Below are 14,759 nucleotides of genomic sequence, written 5' to 3' on the forward strand. Positions count from 1 at the left end.
AATGATTTTGGAGTGCAAAAAAAAAAATGGTGGCACAGAAAAATTTGATATCAAAGAAATTATCTTTTTTTACGCGAATGTACTTGCCAACCTTTATAGATGAGCCATCATAAATTTTTTATTATGACATTAATTAAAGTTCTTCTTATGATAGATGAATGGCATGATAAAACTTAAGTGTTTCTCTACTAAATATTATTTGATATATATAAGCAACTATAAAGAAGGGGAAAAAAATATAATTTCTCTCAATTTTGAAATTGTTAATTAATGTTTTTATGTATTTGCACAGATGAATTTTAATGTCGTCTTCTAAATTACTTGGATTTAAATTATTGTGTGTGTTTATTTACTTATTTAAAAAAATCATATTTTATTTCTAAAATTAAATATTAAAAATATAGTTTGGTAATTTTATATTTTTGCATGCATTAAGTAAGTATAAATTTGTTTATTGAATTTAAATATACCTTAAAAGCTTTGCTGCTATTAAAGTTATATTATAAAATGTATTACAAGAATTTCTACTTAAATATTTAAAAAAAGTAAATAATTTTTACATAATGAAAATTATTTTCTTGATGTAATTTATAGAAAATTTAATTTTGTTTAAATAAAACTAAATAGAATTTATATTATGTTATAGTTTTTACAATATAACTATCAAAACATGCATAAATCGAGTCTTTGTATATCTCATTTATACAAATTGTAATGAATTATACAAATTGTAATGAATTTTAAAGTTTTATAAATTATATAATTGTAAAAATTTTAACACAAAAAATATATTATATACAAATAATTTTTTTAAATATATGATATTTATATCAATTAGACCATATCAGTTGTGGAAGTATATAGCTTGTTAGGTTACCAGATGTTAAAGTTAAAAAATATTATTACAGTATTTTGTTTCAAGGGATTAAAGGGAAGGTTTGTACTTTTTGGAAGCAAAAGCTTAAAATAAGTGCATAGAGGAAATTTGTGATAAATATTTTAAAATGTGGTCAGAATAATTTTGAATACTATCATTCCCATTTGTATTATTAGCTTCTGTTTAAACAAGATTCTTAGCAGAGGAGCTTTGAATAAACACCAATTAGAAAATAATAATGAGTATCTATATTTAACTTATAATTTTGTGCATACATAAGTTATTTCTCAACGTTTTCTTACAAAAGATACCTGGATATCCCATTGTCATATGTAAACAAGGGGAAAAATGTATGTATTACTAGTATAAATCTTATAATTTCTAAAATTATTTATATCTTTTCATTAATTTTGAACTTTATCATGTCTGATGTCTTTTCTATTATTTCATTTAGGAGTTTAAATTAATACTTCAATATTCAGGAAAATAGTATTAGTTTTAAAAGATAATTACGTAAGTAAACTTCTTTTAAGCATTTTTTTTTTATTTTCACACATAGGCTATTTTAAGTACAGTTAAAAGCAAACAAAAAAAGAACATTATATATTCGATTTAGCATCTCGGGATTTCGAACAAAATATATGACTAACATTCTTCAACAAAATATAAGATCACGTCATCCATAACTATATTCAATAGCACATTTACGTACCATACAGGACAAACAATATTTTTGTAATCACACTGTTGTGTAATTAATATTTATTTAAACTGTACTAATAACTTATTGCTATACATTGGTTTCTTTTTTTTTTGTTTTTTTTAAAGTTTGTATACAATACAATACTCACAAAACTTTAAAAATAACAATATATATATATAAATTTTTTTTTTTCTTGAGGACTTTTGATATATATTGGGTTTATAAAATAGATTATATGAATAACTTCATCTCCCTCCGAAAAGGTAAACTATTATTTTTATATCTTAACATTTCATAAAATTGTTTATGGTAAAATGTTTGGAAGACAACTATTTGACATATAATACTTTTTTGTGTTTATATATATATATATAATATACAGTTATTTACTATAACATGTCTATAGTTATCTTGTTCTCCCTAGCATGCCAAATCAAAAGTCCAATATTTTCTTTTTTTTTTTCTTTTTTTTCTTTTTGGTATTTGAAAACATACAAAGATTACAAAATATTTCTGTGCAGCTTGTAAATAACACGAAAAAAAAAACAGCATTTCTGCCAAATGTCCATACATACACATAGCACACATCACTCATTTGACAATTGAAATAACAAAATCTCCCACAAGAGACATGACTTGAGATCAGCATCACTGATCGCAAGAGGGTGGGCTGTGTGGAAAAAAGTATCACCATGGTTGGAGATGGATATGTGCGTTTAGTTATGTTGATAGATGAAATAGTAGCAGACATACATGCCTCATGGGCAATATACCATCCACCCAACTTTGTAGCATCACATTCGAATAAGGCACTTTTTGGTACATAATGAAACTAGATAAAAAGTATCTGAACTCGATATTATGCAACATGGTGACAAGAAAATACTGGATAGATAATACTATCTTTCTAAAAAATGTAAGTGACCTTAACATAACTAGTCTTTGTTTTTTCATAAAGTTATATCCCAAAGGAGATTAAAAAATAACAACCTCCTATTTTTATAGATATAAAAAGCAATTTATATTTACAATAATTATCCCAGTTTCCAGAATCTGATTGATAACAAGACGAAGGAGCGTCATACTGTGTTAATAAATTGTGACCAAGTTTTTTGGAAAATATTCTGACTTAATACTACATATATATAATCTGAGCAAGCTCGACTTCTTAGTTATCAAAACAGTCTGGGATGGGACGTGTCTGTTGTCTTTGCAATAATAACAATACATCAGCAACATTCCGCGAAGAGTATAAAATATTAATTTTTTTTGCTCAACTAATTGGCATATCCTGCCCTCCTATCAACTAATATGAAAATAAATCTAAAATGAGACAATGACCAGATCCAAGGGTAATAAAAATATCAAACTTGCAGCTTGATTTGACTTGTAAGTTGTTCAATCGTCGTCTTTTTTCTCCGGTTTCAAATCAACTATGGCATGCAATTCGTCTGGAGAATATCCCAATAATCCTTGCAGATCACATACAAAACGGTAGACATATCGCTTTCCTGCGGTTTTATGAATGATGTTTTTATCATAATAATACCTTAAGCCACGACTAAGTTTCTCATAGTTCATTTTGGGTTTGTTTTTGCGTATTCCCCAGCGCCTTGCCACTTCATCAGGATCCGTAAGCTTGAATTCCCATCCATCACCTGTCCAACTGATGAATCCCTGACATGATTTATCGGTAAGAAGTTCGAGCAAAAATTGCCACAACTGAATAGGACCACTTCCTATAATAAAGTAAAAATAGGGAGTTAGCTATCTTGATATATATACTTTTAATTTGGTATAATATTTTTAAATTTATGTATAATAAATTACTTTATACGATGTGGTTTGTACCTTATTGCTAGCAATAAAAAGTTAGTTAATTTAAAATTATTATACTATGATAATGGCATTTACACACACTATAAAAAAATTTATATATATGAAACCATTAAGATTTTTTTCTCTGAACTTCTTGTTCATAGCAATCAATTATCCAATTTAATTACATTTTCGAACAATAAAACAATAAATTTGGTTAAATTGGTTGCCGTAATTTCTTACTGGCCTTTAAAATTGATAATTTGATTTTTAAAAATATTCAAGTAATGGTACAACCACATTGTATACACATCATAAATTTAATATTACATTCTGCTTTATACGTTAAACAATAACTAAAAAGCAAAATTAAAGATTTTAAATTTCTATATGATTATTATCACTTGCAATTCGCATTAAATCATTATTCCAACAATACCAAAACTGGTTTCTATTCAAAATTCTTGGCTAAGATCCAACAATTCTTATAACTTGGAATAATGATACAATCAATTTTTGTAGATGCTTAGTGCCACTCGTATAATGAAGTATTATTTAATTTTGCAAATAAAGAAACCGAATAATTCCAATAATTTCTATGAAAGAACTGAAAGAGAGAAGGTTGTGAGCGGCGATAAACATCTCGTATCGTTCTGACAGATTAGCCTAATTCCAAAACTCATATATATTATATAAATTTATATCGTAGTTAGTCCAGATCTGTGTAGTGTCTGCTGCAACAGTGATGATTATAAAATTAAATTCATTATAATAGATTTATATATTATTGTTCATTATCTATATATTCTGTGTCTAAAGAAATAATTTAATAAATTATTTGCTGTTGAAAAATATGTAGGATTGAAATTATGATGATAATTTAGCTTTTATTTTAAATGAAAAATCATGCTGTTAAAGTCATTTTGAACTGATTGTAAACATCTATTTGTAAGTTTGCTAATAATTAATTTTTTATATTAAAAATCCTGATCATCACTTCTAAAAGTGGACAACTTTCTTTGTTTATAGTTACTAGTTTCAGAATGGTTTCAGATACAAAATCTATCATTTTTTCATTTTATTTTTGATTTAGATAATTAATCTACTTTTAAGATATGTGCTAATGCATGCCAACATGCATTTTTAAGTTAATAAAGTTGCAGGTTTTTTTCAGTAAGTGCATTGTTAATTTTATAATTAATCAGAAAAAGTGTTAAAAGAGAATAAATGTGTATATAATACTTCATTTCTTGAGATAATTCATAATTGACAAGCATTAGAAAGATTATAGTTAATCCTACATATTTTTCCTTCATTATAGTCTTTGGCACAGTTGCAGAAGATTGCAACGTAGCATAGATGGAAACGCATTCCATCTATCCTACCGTATGCACACTACACATAACAGTACCAAAAACACACCCGAGTAACCTGCGAGTACGGCGGCCTGAATGACGGGTTTGGTGTCACCTCCATGTCCCGGGACTTGCGTCTGCACGTGGCCCATGGGTCCGAGCGGATTGTCTCGCGTTGTGAGTCCTCCGAATCCCTGATGGTGAGGATGGTGGGGATGCGGAGCGTGATTTCCCTGAAGGCCCATGTGAGCTCCCAATTCCGGCGGCCACTGGCCGGGAGATGTAGGCACAGAGGAAGGAACGGTTTGAAACGGCGGTTCGTAATGGTGAGGGCTGTATCCCTCTGTTACTCCCATGTCATGAGTAGGATACCTCCCTAAAAATTAAATTAATTTATATGCTGTATTATTAATTCAGTTAGATTTTAGAAGACAACTGATATTTGCAACATCAGCTGCTGATTAGTTAAAATATTTAATAATAAATGGCAAATTTCATTATTCATTCCACAATGATTCCTGTCTCAAATATAAATAGGCCATCAGATAATAATAAGAAGGGAATTGTTAAAGGTATTCTATTCTATAATAGTCATAAAAATTCTCCCTTAGAAAGAAAAAAAAAACAGATTGGAAAAACCCAGATACGCTGTATTAAAAATAGAGAATGGCAAGCTTTTCATATAGACTCACCTCGAAAATTCTTTCCCATATATGGAGGTTGATACTTTGATTCTTGACTGAGAGACAGAGAAGCGTCTGTTGGATAGAACTCTGAACTGTTATCCAAGTATGTGTGATGGGTAGGTGCAGCTTCCAGTCCATATTCCTGAGTCTCGTCATAGTGCTGACCAAGAACAACGTCTTCATGTCTCATCTCATTCAACGTGTGCATCGATTCGGAGATATGGTTATAACCTCCTAGTAAGGGAAAGTAAGGTAAAAAAAAAACATTTAGAAGGGCAAAGTGGGTGAGGCATAAAAGTCCTACTTTCTTTAGAAACCTTTTCACGCTCAATAGAAAACAATGTATTAATACAAAACGTGCGCTTTCTCTCTTTTTCCCTTTACACGTCTTTGACATTCGCAATTGTTGACCGTAAAATGCGGGCCATTGGTACAGATTGCAATCGTTTAGTGTGGCAGGTACCAGTTCTGTATTATTGATAGACTTTAAAGGGTGTAGGATTGCGTGTTATTCTAAGACACTCCTCGATATACTTTCGGAAAATTTAGAGCCAAACATTCTCTAACCATCTCTCCGTTTTGCTAAATGACTTAAGGGGATGATGACGTGCTTTACAGAAATAATATACTTTTTATACGTACAGGAATAGAACAATACTTAAAAAATTGGGGTTTGGATTTGTAAGAAATGACTCGTTCTTAAACTTAACGTTTTCCTTTATGCTAATTAGGGTCTTTCAACGATTCAAATTTTATAAATTTAATAAAAAATAAAATTATAGAACTTCTAAAGGAAGAAGATTTAATTAATTTAATTTTGTTTGTTAAAAAAATACAGCTGAAGAAGAACAATTGTTTCATCAATATTTATATCACATCAACCGTTTCAACACTCCCGATTTGTTTTATTAGCTGCGTTTTTTTTTTGTAAATTTCTTCTTTAAAAAAACACAAAAATCGAATTGATGAAACAGATGTTTAGATTCTTTTTTCTACTGTTTAAGCTAATTATTTGCCTCTTATACTGTTTAAATTTGTATTTTTTGAAAAATACAAAATTATCATCATTGGAAAATTGCTTTTTTTTTTTAATTGTTGAAATGTACAAATTTTCCAATGATGATAATTTTGTATTTTTTGAAAAATACAAAATTATCATCATTGGAAAATTTGTACATTTCAACAATAAAAAAAAAGCAGTTATTGAAATGTACAAATTTCGAAACAACGTTAAGAAAATTTGTATATTTCAATAATTGAGGCGTGAGTTAATAAGAAACATACAAATTTTCTAACAATATTTACATAAAAATGTACATTTCATATACGAAAAGGGTGGAATTTTTAACTGAAACGTACAAAATTTAAACTTTTCTAACAAATTTCTGAACAAAAATGTATTAATATTAATAATAATAATATATAAAATCAGATGGAAATTCAATCTTGTACGTTTCTATTGTGATAAAAAACTAACAAACAAACAGCCTAATTCGATAATATGGTTCCGTTCCTCCTCCCAGCTGATCACATTAAGCTTAAAATCTCGACGTAGATGGAAAATGCCCTGTAGGAAGGTATATGAAAAGGAAATGGTTGTATCCAAGCGCAACAGACCGACAGACAGGTGGTCAACGTAGGACCAGTAAGTTTCCCAAGCTTGTCATGCCTGACTCCAAAATAACAGGCTTTAACTACATAACTCTAGCTAAAATAGCCGTTCGAGTTGGCATGGTGTTGTCTAAAATACTACCTTAACGTGATTTTTATGAGAAACGAACTTTTATATATCCACCCTTTCTTCTTCTTTTTTTGAGTCGTTTTTTGTGTTTCTTCTTAAAATTTGACTTTTTTTTAATGCTTAAATCTGTTTTCAAACACGTGATGTAGATACCGTATTCGTCACGTATAGATTAAATAAAATAAAAAAACACGAACTGATTTCACATAAATCCCATTAAATTCCGTCCCTCTAGACGTGTGTGGAGATATGTATCCTGCATCTTCGACGACAGGAAACGGATATGACGTCAGGCACGTGAAGTTAACGGTGTTAGACTACGTTGTTTATCCAAGCACGTCACTGTCCGGAAGTAAGTGATCGTGACTAGTCACGCAATGTTCGTAGAGTCGCCTAGATGTACGGCAGATGTATTTTTAACGTCTACTCGTGTATACTGACGAATAAAAAAAAGGCATTATGCTATTGTTTTGTAAGGGGGGAGGAAGGAAAAAAAAAGGGTGCCATTATCGCTTGCTTAACGTAGTAAACACGTTACGAAATGTTAAAAGAGTTTTTAATGGGGAGGAAGGGAACGTCGGTTTGTCTGTTCACTTACCTAAAATCTCGCCACTAATTTAGATCGGAAATTGGAAGAATTAGCAGATGATAATGTAGGCATTAAGCAAACTCGAACGTTTGATCTCACGCTCGTTTCCTGTTTAAAAATTTGCTAAACAAATGCCATCTAGAACATAAAACGGCGCCGAAACTATAGAAAAAAATTAGATTAGAACTACATTAAGAAAAGATTTCTTCGTTTATTTTCGGCGATAAGCTGATAAGTTTCATTTGATCACTAATAAAGCAAACAGTTTCAAATAAATAGTGTATTATTTGACGTATTTGTCGATACTTAAAAGAACTATTTACAGATAATAAATTATATTTTTTAAAAATATATATGGATATACTAACCCTTCTTATAGACGTCGAGAGTTTTGAATGTGACCACGTGGTTTGTAACGGAAGAATAGGGGGATAAAATGGATCCCTTCTGGGCAATTGATTAAAAAAAAAAAAAAACGACCCCACCTGCCAGATACCAGTTTGGTCAGGATTTATGACGTTGCACAGAAGGCGTAACTTCCGGAAGAGGGGGTTATGACGTAGTGGGCACACTCTTCCGGTCTATCTGCACCACCTATTTCCGTCCATCTTAGACTCGAACAGGTGTAAGAACTGATAAGTGGAAATGTGTTTCGTGAAGGGAAGAGAGTGAGAGAATACGACACGAGAGATGACGCGGGTTATTTACGGTTTCGATAGAGGATTAATTATAATTAAGAGATTTAGTTACCTTCTAGATAATGTTGACTTCCCGATGCCGGAGTACTTGCTGGTGTACCTCCTCCGTTCATGACGGGGGTGACTTTTTGTTCGGGTAGAGGATACCCAGTACCTTGTTGAAAAAATTCGTCGAATTCAGGCATGCATACCGATTCGTACAGATTTGGTGGAACGTTTTCTAAAGATGCTCTCTCTTTATCGGCATCTAAAAAAATACAGAAGAATTTCTATAGAATTAATGAATCTTTTATAATAAATCCAGATGTTTATATACACATAAAAAAAAAAGAAAATTCTACTTTATATATAAACAGCTGCTAGAGATTGTAATAATAAATTAATAAATAAAATAAAATATTTCACATTTTTCTTTAAATTAACGACACATTTATATACATTTTTTATCAGAAAATATTTGATAAAAATTGCTCATAACTTATCAGCTTCGTTCCTCTTAGTGATGCTCATCGCTTAGAGAAACTCCGAACATTTTAAAGATTTATTTTTAAAGTTAGATAAATCGATGATTAATAATAATAATAATGTAGGAATAAACGATTAAACTAGTTTCGAATCATTATCCTAAATTCTACATTAATGACTTTTTAGAAGGGATTAATAATATAATTACTCCTAAAAATTTATTTGTGTATATTTTTAATTATATCATACGAAAATCTAAAGGTTATAATAGCTTTTTTTAGCATATAAATACGCAGATGTTAGCTTAGTTTCGACACATCATCTTGTAACAACATTGCACTTTTAATTACAAAATTCTATTGAAGAGGATGCTAAAATGCCTTTCCTAACTCTCTCAATTTAATTCCGTAGAAACTGAATAAAAATTTATATAAAATTTTCACTAAATCGTGCGATTTCTCGCTTCCTACATTAAGCTATTAATAAAAAGAAAAACCTTAAAACTTTAACTATAAAGTGTCAACAAACTAAGAGGGTGACTGGCGTGTTATATAGCGAATGTTGAAAGTCATCGTTATGCTATAGTATGACGGTGTAGTATAGTAAATGCTATATTATGGAGTCGATAGGGTGCAAGGAAGGACATGACACCATACTTACATCCAGGAAATCCCAAGAGGGTGAAAAGGAAAGATCAAAACACCGGTAGGAAGTGAGTATATGGAAAAGCCCCCGGTCTATAATACTACCACATACAGCAACTAGAGAATTGTCGGATGTTGAGTACGATTCCAGGATGCCCAGTGCCGTCCGGTCAGGATGTTGGTTCGCTATTTAACACTCAGTACACTGCGAATAATCGACTGTCGTGTGCCGAAACTACGCTAAACAAGGTAGGTAACACTTACACATTCGTAGACTATCTCGGAGTTGGTCATTCCATATTAGTCAGTGGTTCGACTACTAACGATGCAGAGGGAGGCATGTGACACGCGTCAGTGGAGCAGGATGTAGGACAGCAGGGTTGTCCCGTTCGGTGGACGGGCCCTATAATAGTTTAGAACCTTACACTAGCTTTCTTTTTTTTTGTGCGATCTTCACTTGTTAAAACATTCCTTTTATCATAATCGAGGGGGTGATCGTTTCTTACCGAGGTATGACGCGTGTCGACACGTGTCTACGCTAATTTAACTAGGGGCAGAGGTTATTCGGGTCAACAAATCGGCTCATTTCCTGTGTACGTTTTAACCTGTACGTCGTATCAAACCGTATTTTTAAGTAGCGATAACATGGAAAGAGTTCTTACCTTTCTGAAGTATATCTAAGTGTTCCCATAGTATATCTCCCATAAATGGTGGGGCGCGAGCTAGGAATGCATCTTTACCAAGGGCGCACATATCTTTGCCCTTCATACTAAAGTTCTGCGGGTTTACACCTTCCAAACTAAACTCTCTTATGGCCCAACTAAGCCAATGGGCGACGTCCATCTCACTCCACTGTCTAGGATCTGTAAAAAGTACATAAAAATATATAAAGAATTTCGTCGTTAACACCAGTAAATTTAGTATAAATCGGCGTATTTATACTTTAAATATATATATATATATATATTTATATAATTTAGTTTAAGTATAAAGGGTCGAAGAGGTTCTCGTATATAGTTTAGTCGACTTTGAAACAAGAACAACATGTGAACAGAAATTCTTGTTTGTTTTTATATGTGACGATTTGTCCATCTGTACCACACAATGGAAATCTAATAAGGTGAATTGGAAGAAAACGATTTGGTAGACGTTTCCGCAATTTTATCCCCGTTTAGGAAGGTGAATCGACTAAAAGATTGATCTGTTTTTTTTTCTCTATTCGTGTTTAACCTGTAACTAAATAGAAAATGGCGACGCCAGAGAGATTGGTACAGAGTCCATCTGTTTTTCTAGTACGAAAATCGTGTCCACTTTAGCTATTTTCTGTCAGAAAGTTGATTTAGTTCTGTCAACTTTCTATTTTCGTGTCTCGACTCTTGACTAAACTCAATAGAAAGTAAGGAGAAAACAACTTACACATACATTACTAGTAAAATAAAGGAAGCGGGGAGGGTGAAAGATGTTTAAAAATATGACTTACTAAACTCATACAACCTCATTAAAATCGAAGATATATATTTTTATTATTATTATTAATTTAATTTTTTTAAAGAAATTATTTGTTAAATTTCCTGTGTCCCCCCCCCTCTTGTTTAAAATGTGTAAAAATTTTAATGTTGGGTGGACCAAAACGGTAAACGAACGTACAACTGTACGTGTCCATCCGCTTCCACCTTCCAATTTCTGATTCAATGGAAGTTTTGTTAATAGTAAACCACTCAAAAAACGTGGGAAAAGGGAGGGTCGAGAGCGAAATTCCGTAGCACAGCATCCTGTGTATTGATGTATCGTTTCTGTCCATTTATCCTTGCATGCATCGTTTCACAATTTGGATCAATTAAATAGAGCAACGTCATATAGACAACCGGATGGTAGAGATCCTGTTGTGTAGAAAACAATAAAAATTCTGGAAATCCCCGCGTGATATTCCTCCATGTAACATTAAAAATTCTCAAAACGAACAGGTACATACATCCCTCGATTACAGTCTATTTGGAGTTCTCTTACACACACACACGCTGTCGTTTTACTAAATATTTGACGATGCATTACGTCGAGAAATTTGCATAAATCTATCCTAAATAAATATATTAATCTAGAATATATTCTCACTAGTCTTTACGTTTCGTAATTTACGTCCCACATCAACCTAATTTTATTTTTTTTCAACATAATTCCAGCTAAAAATTCCCACTTTCGTATTTGTATCGAATCATAAGCTTTATAATATATAAATATATTATATAATAAGCAATTATATGATTAATTGCTTATTATATAATATATTTATATATATATAAATATATTATATAAATTTATATCGTAGTTAGTCCAGATCTGTGTAGTGTCTGCTGCAACAGTGATGATTATAAAATTAAATTCATTATAATAGATTTATATATTATTGTTCATTATCTATATATTCTGTGTCTAAAGAAATAATTTAATAAATTATTTGCTGTTGAAAAATATGTAGGATTGAAATTATGATGATAATTTAGCTTTTATTTTAAATGAAAAATCATGCTGTTAAAGTCATTTTGAACTGATTGTAAACATCTATTTGTAAGTTTGCTAATAATTAATTTTTTATATTAAAAATCCTGATCATCACTTCTAAAAGTGGACAACTTTCTTTGTTTATAGTTACTAGTTTCAGAATGGTTTCAGATACAAAATCTATCATTTTTTCATTTTATTTTTGATTTAGATAATTAATCTACTTTTAAGATATGTGCTAATGCATGCCAACATGCATTTTTAAGTTAATAAAGTTGCAGGTTTTTTTCAGTAAGTGCATTGTTAATTTTATAATTAATCAGAAAAAGTGTTAAAAGAGAATAAATGTGTATATAATACTTCATTTCTTGAGATAATTCATAATTGACAAGCATTAGAAAGATTATAGTTAATCCTACATATTTTTCCTTCATTATAGTCTTTGGCACAGTTGCAGAAGATTGCAACGTAGCATAGATGGAAACGCATTCCATCTATCCTACCGTATGCACACTACACATAACAGTACCAAAAACACACCCGAGTAACCTGCGAGTACGGCGGCCTGAATGACGGGTTTGGTGTCACCTCCATGTCCCGGGACTTGCGTCTGCACGTGGCCCATGGGTCCGAGCGGATTGTCTCGCGTTGTGAGTCCTCCGAATCCCTGATGGTGAGGATGGTGGGGATGCGGAGCGTGATTTCCCTGAAGGCCCATGTGAGCTCCCAATTCCGGCGGCCACTGGCCGGGAGATGTAGGCACAGAGGAAGGAACGGTTTGAAACGGCGGTTCGTAATGGTGAGGGCTGTATCCCTCTGTTACTCCCATGTCATGAGTAGGATACCTCCCTAAAAATTAAATTAATTTATATGCTGTATTATTAATTCAGTTAGATTTTAGAAGACAACTGATATTTGCAACATCAGCTGCTGATTAGTTAAAATATTTAATAATAAATGGCAAATTTCATTATTCATTCCACAATGATTCCTGTCTCAAATATAAATAGGCCATCAGATAATAATAAGAAGGGAATTGTTAAAGGTATTCTATTCTATAATAGTCATAAAAATTCTCCCTTAGAAAGAAAAAAAAACAGATTGGAAAAACCCAGATACGCTGTATTAAAAATAGAGAATGGCAAGCTTTTCATATAGACTCACCTCGAAAATTCTTTCCCATATATGGAGGTTGATACTTTGATTCTTGACTGAGAGACAGAGAAGCGTCTGTTGGATAGAACTCTGAACTGTTATCCAAGTATGTGTGATGGGTAGGTGCAGCTTCCAGTCCATATTCCTGAGTCTCGTCATAGTGCTGACCAAGAACAACGTCTTCATGTCTCATCTCATTCAACGTGTGCATCGATTCGGAGATATGGTTATAACCTCCTAGTAAGGGAAAGTAAGGTAAAAAAAAAACATTTAGAAGGGCAAAGTGGGTGAGGCATAAAAGTCCTACTTTCTTTAGAAACCTTTTCACGCTCAATAGAAAACAATGTATTAATACAAAACGTGCGCTTTCTCTCTTTTTCCCTTTACACGTCTTTGACATTCGCAATTGTTGACCGTAAAATGCGGGCCATTGGTACAGATTGCAATCGTTTAGTGTGGCAGGTACCAGTTCTGTATTATTGATAGACTTTAAAGGGTGTAGGATTGCGTGTTATTCTAAGACACTCCTCGATATACTTTCGGAAAATTTAGAGCCAAACATTCTCTAACCATCTCTCCGTTTTGCTAAATGACTTAAGGGGATGATGACGTGCTTTACAGAAATAATATACTTTTTATACGTACAGGAATAGAACAATACTTAAAAAATTGGGGTTTGGATTTGTAAGAAATGACTCGTTCTTAAACTTAACGTTTTCCTTTATGCTAATTAGGGTCTTTCAACGATTCAAATTTTATAAATTTAATAAAAAATAAAATTATAGAACTTCTAAAGGAAGAAGATTTAATTAATTTAATTTTGTTTGTTAAAAAAATACAGCTGAAGAAGAACAATTGTTTCATCAATATTTATATCACATCAACCGTTTCAACACTCCCGATTTGTTTTATTAGCTGCGTTTTTTTTTTGTAAATTTCTTCTTTAAAAAAACACAAAAATCGAATTGATGAAACAGATGTTTAGATTCTTTTTTCTACTGTTTAAGCTAATTATTTGCCTCTTATACTGTTTAAATTTGTATTTTTTGAAAAATACAAAATTATCATCATTGGAAAATTGCNAAATGATGGTACCACGAAGCGAGGGTGTCTAGAACTTACCTCCCTAACATCTGTTTCGCCTTTTGTTGTCAGAAACCACCTTCCCCTATGCTGAGGGGGATCAAGGAACAAGATGAGGATGTATGGAAAGAGGATGGAGAGGAGGAGAGAAAAGATGAAATTTTTAGAGAGATTTTATAAGTTTCTGAATCTAAAAAAAAAATACCTTTGGGAATGTTTTGTTGTTCTCTTTCTTTCTCCCAACTGCTGAAACTTGCTCTCAACGCTTGCGTCATTTTTTGATTGGTCCCTGGAGTCAATGGTGGCACCTGAGTTGGGAGATCTACAAGTACGAAAGACAAAAATAAGAATTAAAGAAAGAAAGATAACAGCTTTCGAAATATTTCTATTCTTACAGAATACAGAAAGGATATTAAAGAATAATATTGCTTTACTTTCCCACACAC

At 31.8% G+C, this 14,759-nt stretch overlaps 2 protein-coding genes across 9 annotated transcripts in view; both read right to left on the bottom strand.

Moving 5' to 3' along the window:
- Positions 1-1,400: 1,400 nt before the first annotated feature.
- The window catches only part of LOC111634780 (ETS-like protein pointed), a 44,425-nt gene continuing 31,066 nt past the window's right edge, over positions 1,401-14,759 (bottom strand). For 6 of the 8 annotated variants that reach the window (XM_023379620.1, XM_023379665.1, XM_023379637.1 and 3 more), the window contains 6 exons: positions 14,519-14,635; positions 10,239-10,439; positions 8,520-8,714; positions 5,446-5,673; positions 4,821-5,129; positions 1,401-3,319 (listed from right to left, as the gene is read on the bottom strand). In XM_023379620.1, coding sequence (XP_023235388.1) covers positions 2,979-3,319; positions 4,821-5,129; positions 5,446-5,673; positions 8,520-8,714; positions 10,239-10,439; positions 14,519-14,635 — 1,391 coding nt within the window. In that variant the 3' untranslated portion in view covers positions 1,401-2,978. The remainder of the gene's footprint in view (positions 3,320-4,820; positions 5,130-5,445; positions 5,674-8,519; positions 8,715-10,238; positions 10,440-14,518; positions 14,636-14,759) is intronic. The other 2 variants (XM_023379632.1, XM_023379625.1) reach the window with 2 other exon arrangements.
- Positions 11,912-13,494, bottom strand: LOC111634838. Its single transcript, XM_023379678.1, has 2 exons — positions 13,240-13,494; positions 11,912-12,924 (listed from the first exon to the last, which is right to left on the bottom strand). The coding sequence occupies exons 1-2, from the start codon at positions 13,439-13,441 to the stop codon at positions 12,575-12,577; spliced, it is 552 nt and encodes a 183-aa protein (XP_023235446.1). The 5' UTR covers positions 13,442-13,494; the 3' UTR covers positions 11,912-12,574.

The sequence above is a fragment of the Centruroides sculpturatus genome, unplaced genomic scaffold, assembly GCF_000671375.1.
Source record: "Centruroides sculpturatus isolate CEXI.00-Female unplaced genomic scaffold, Cexi_2.0 scaffold135, whole genome shotgun sequence".
Classification (NCBI taxonomy): domain Eukaryota; kingdom Metazoa; phylum Arthropoda; class Arachnida; order Scorpiones; family Buthidae; genus Centruroides; species Centruroides sculpturatus.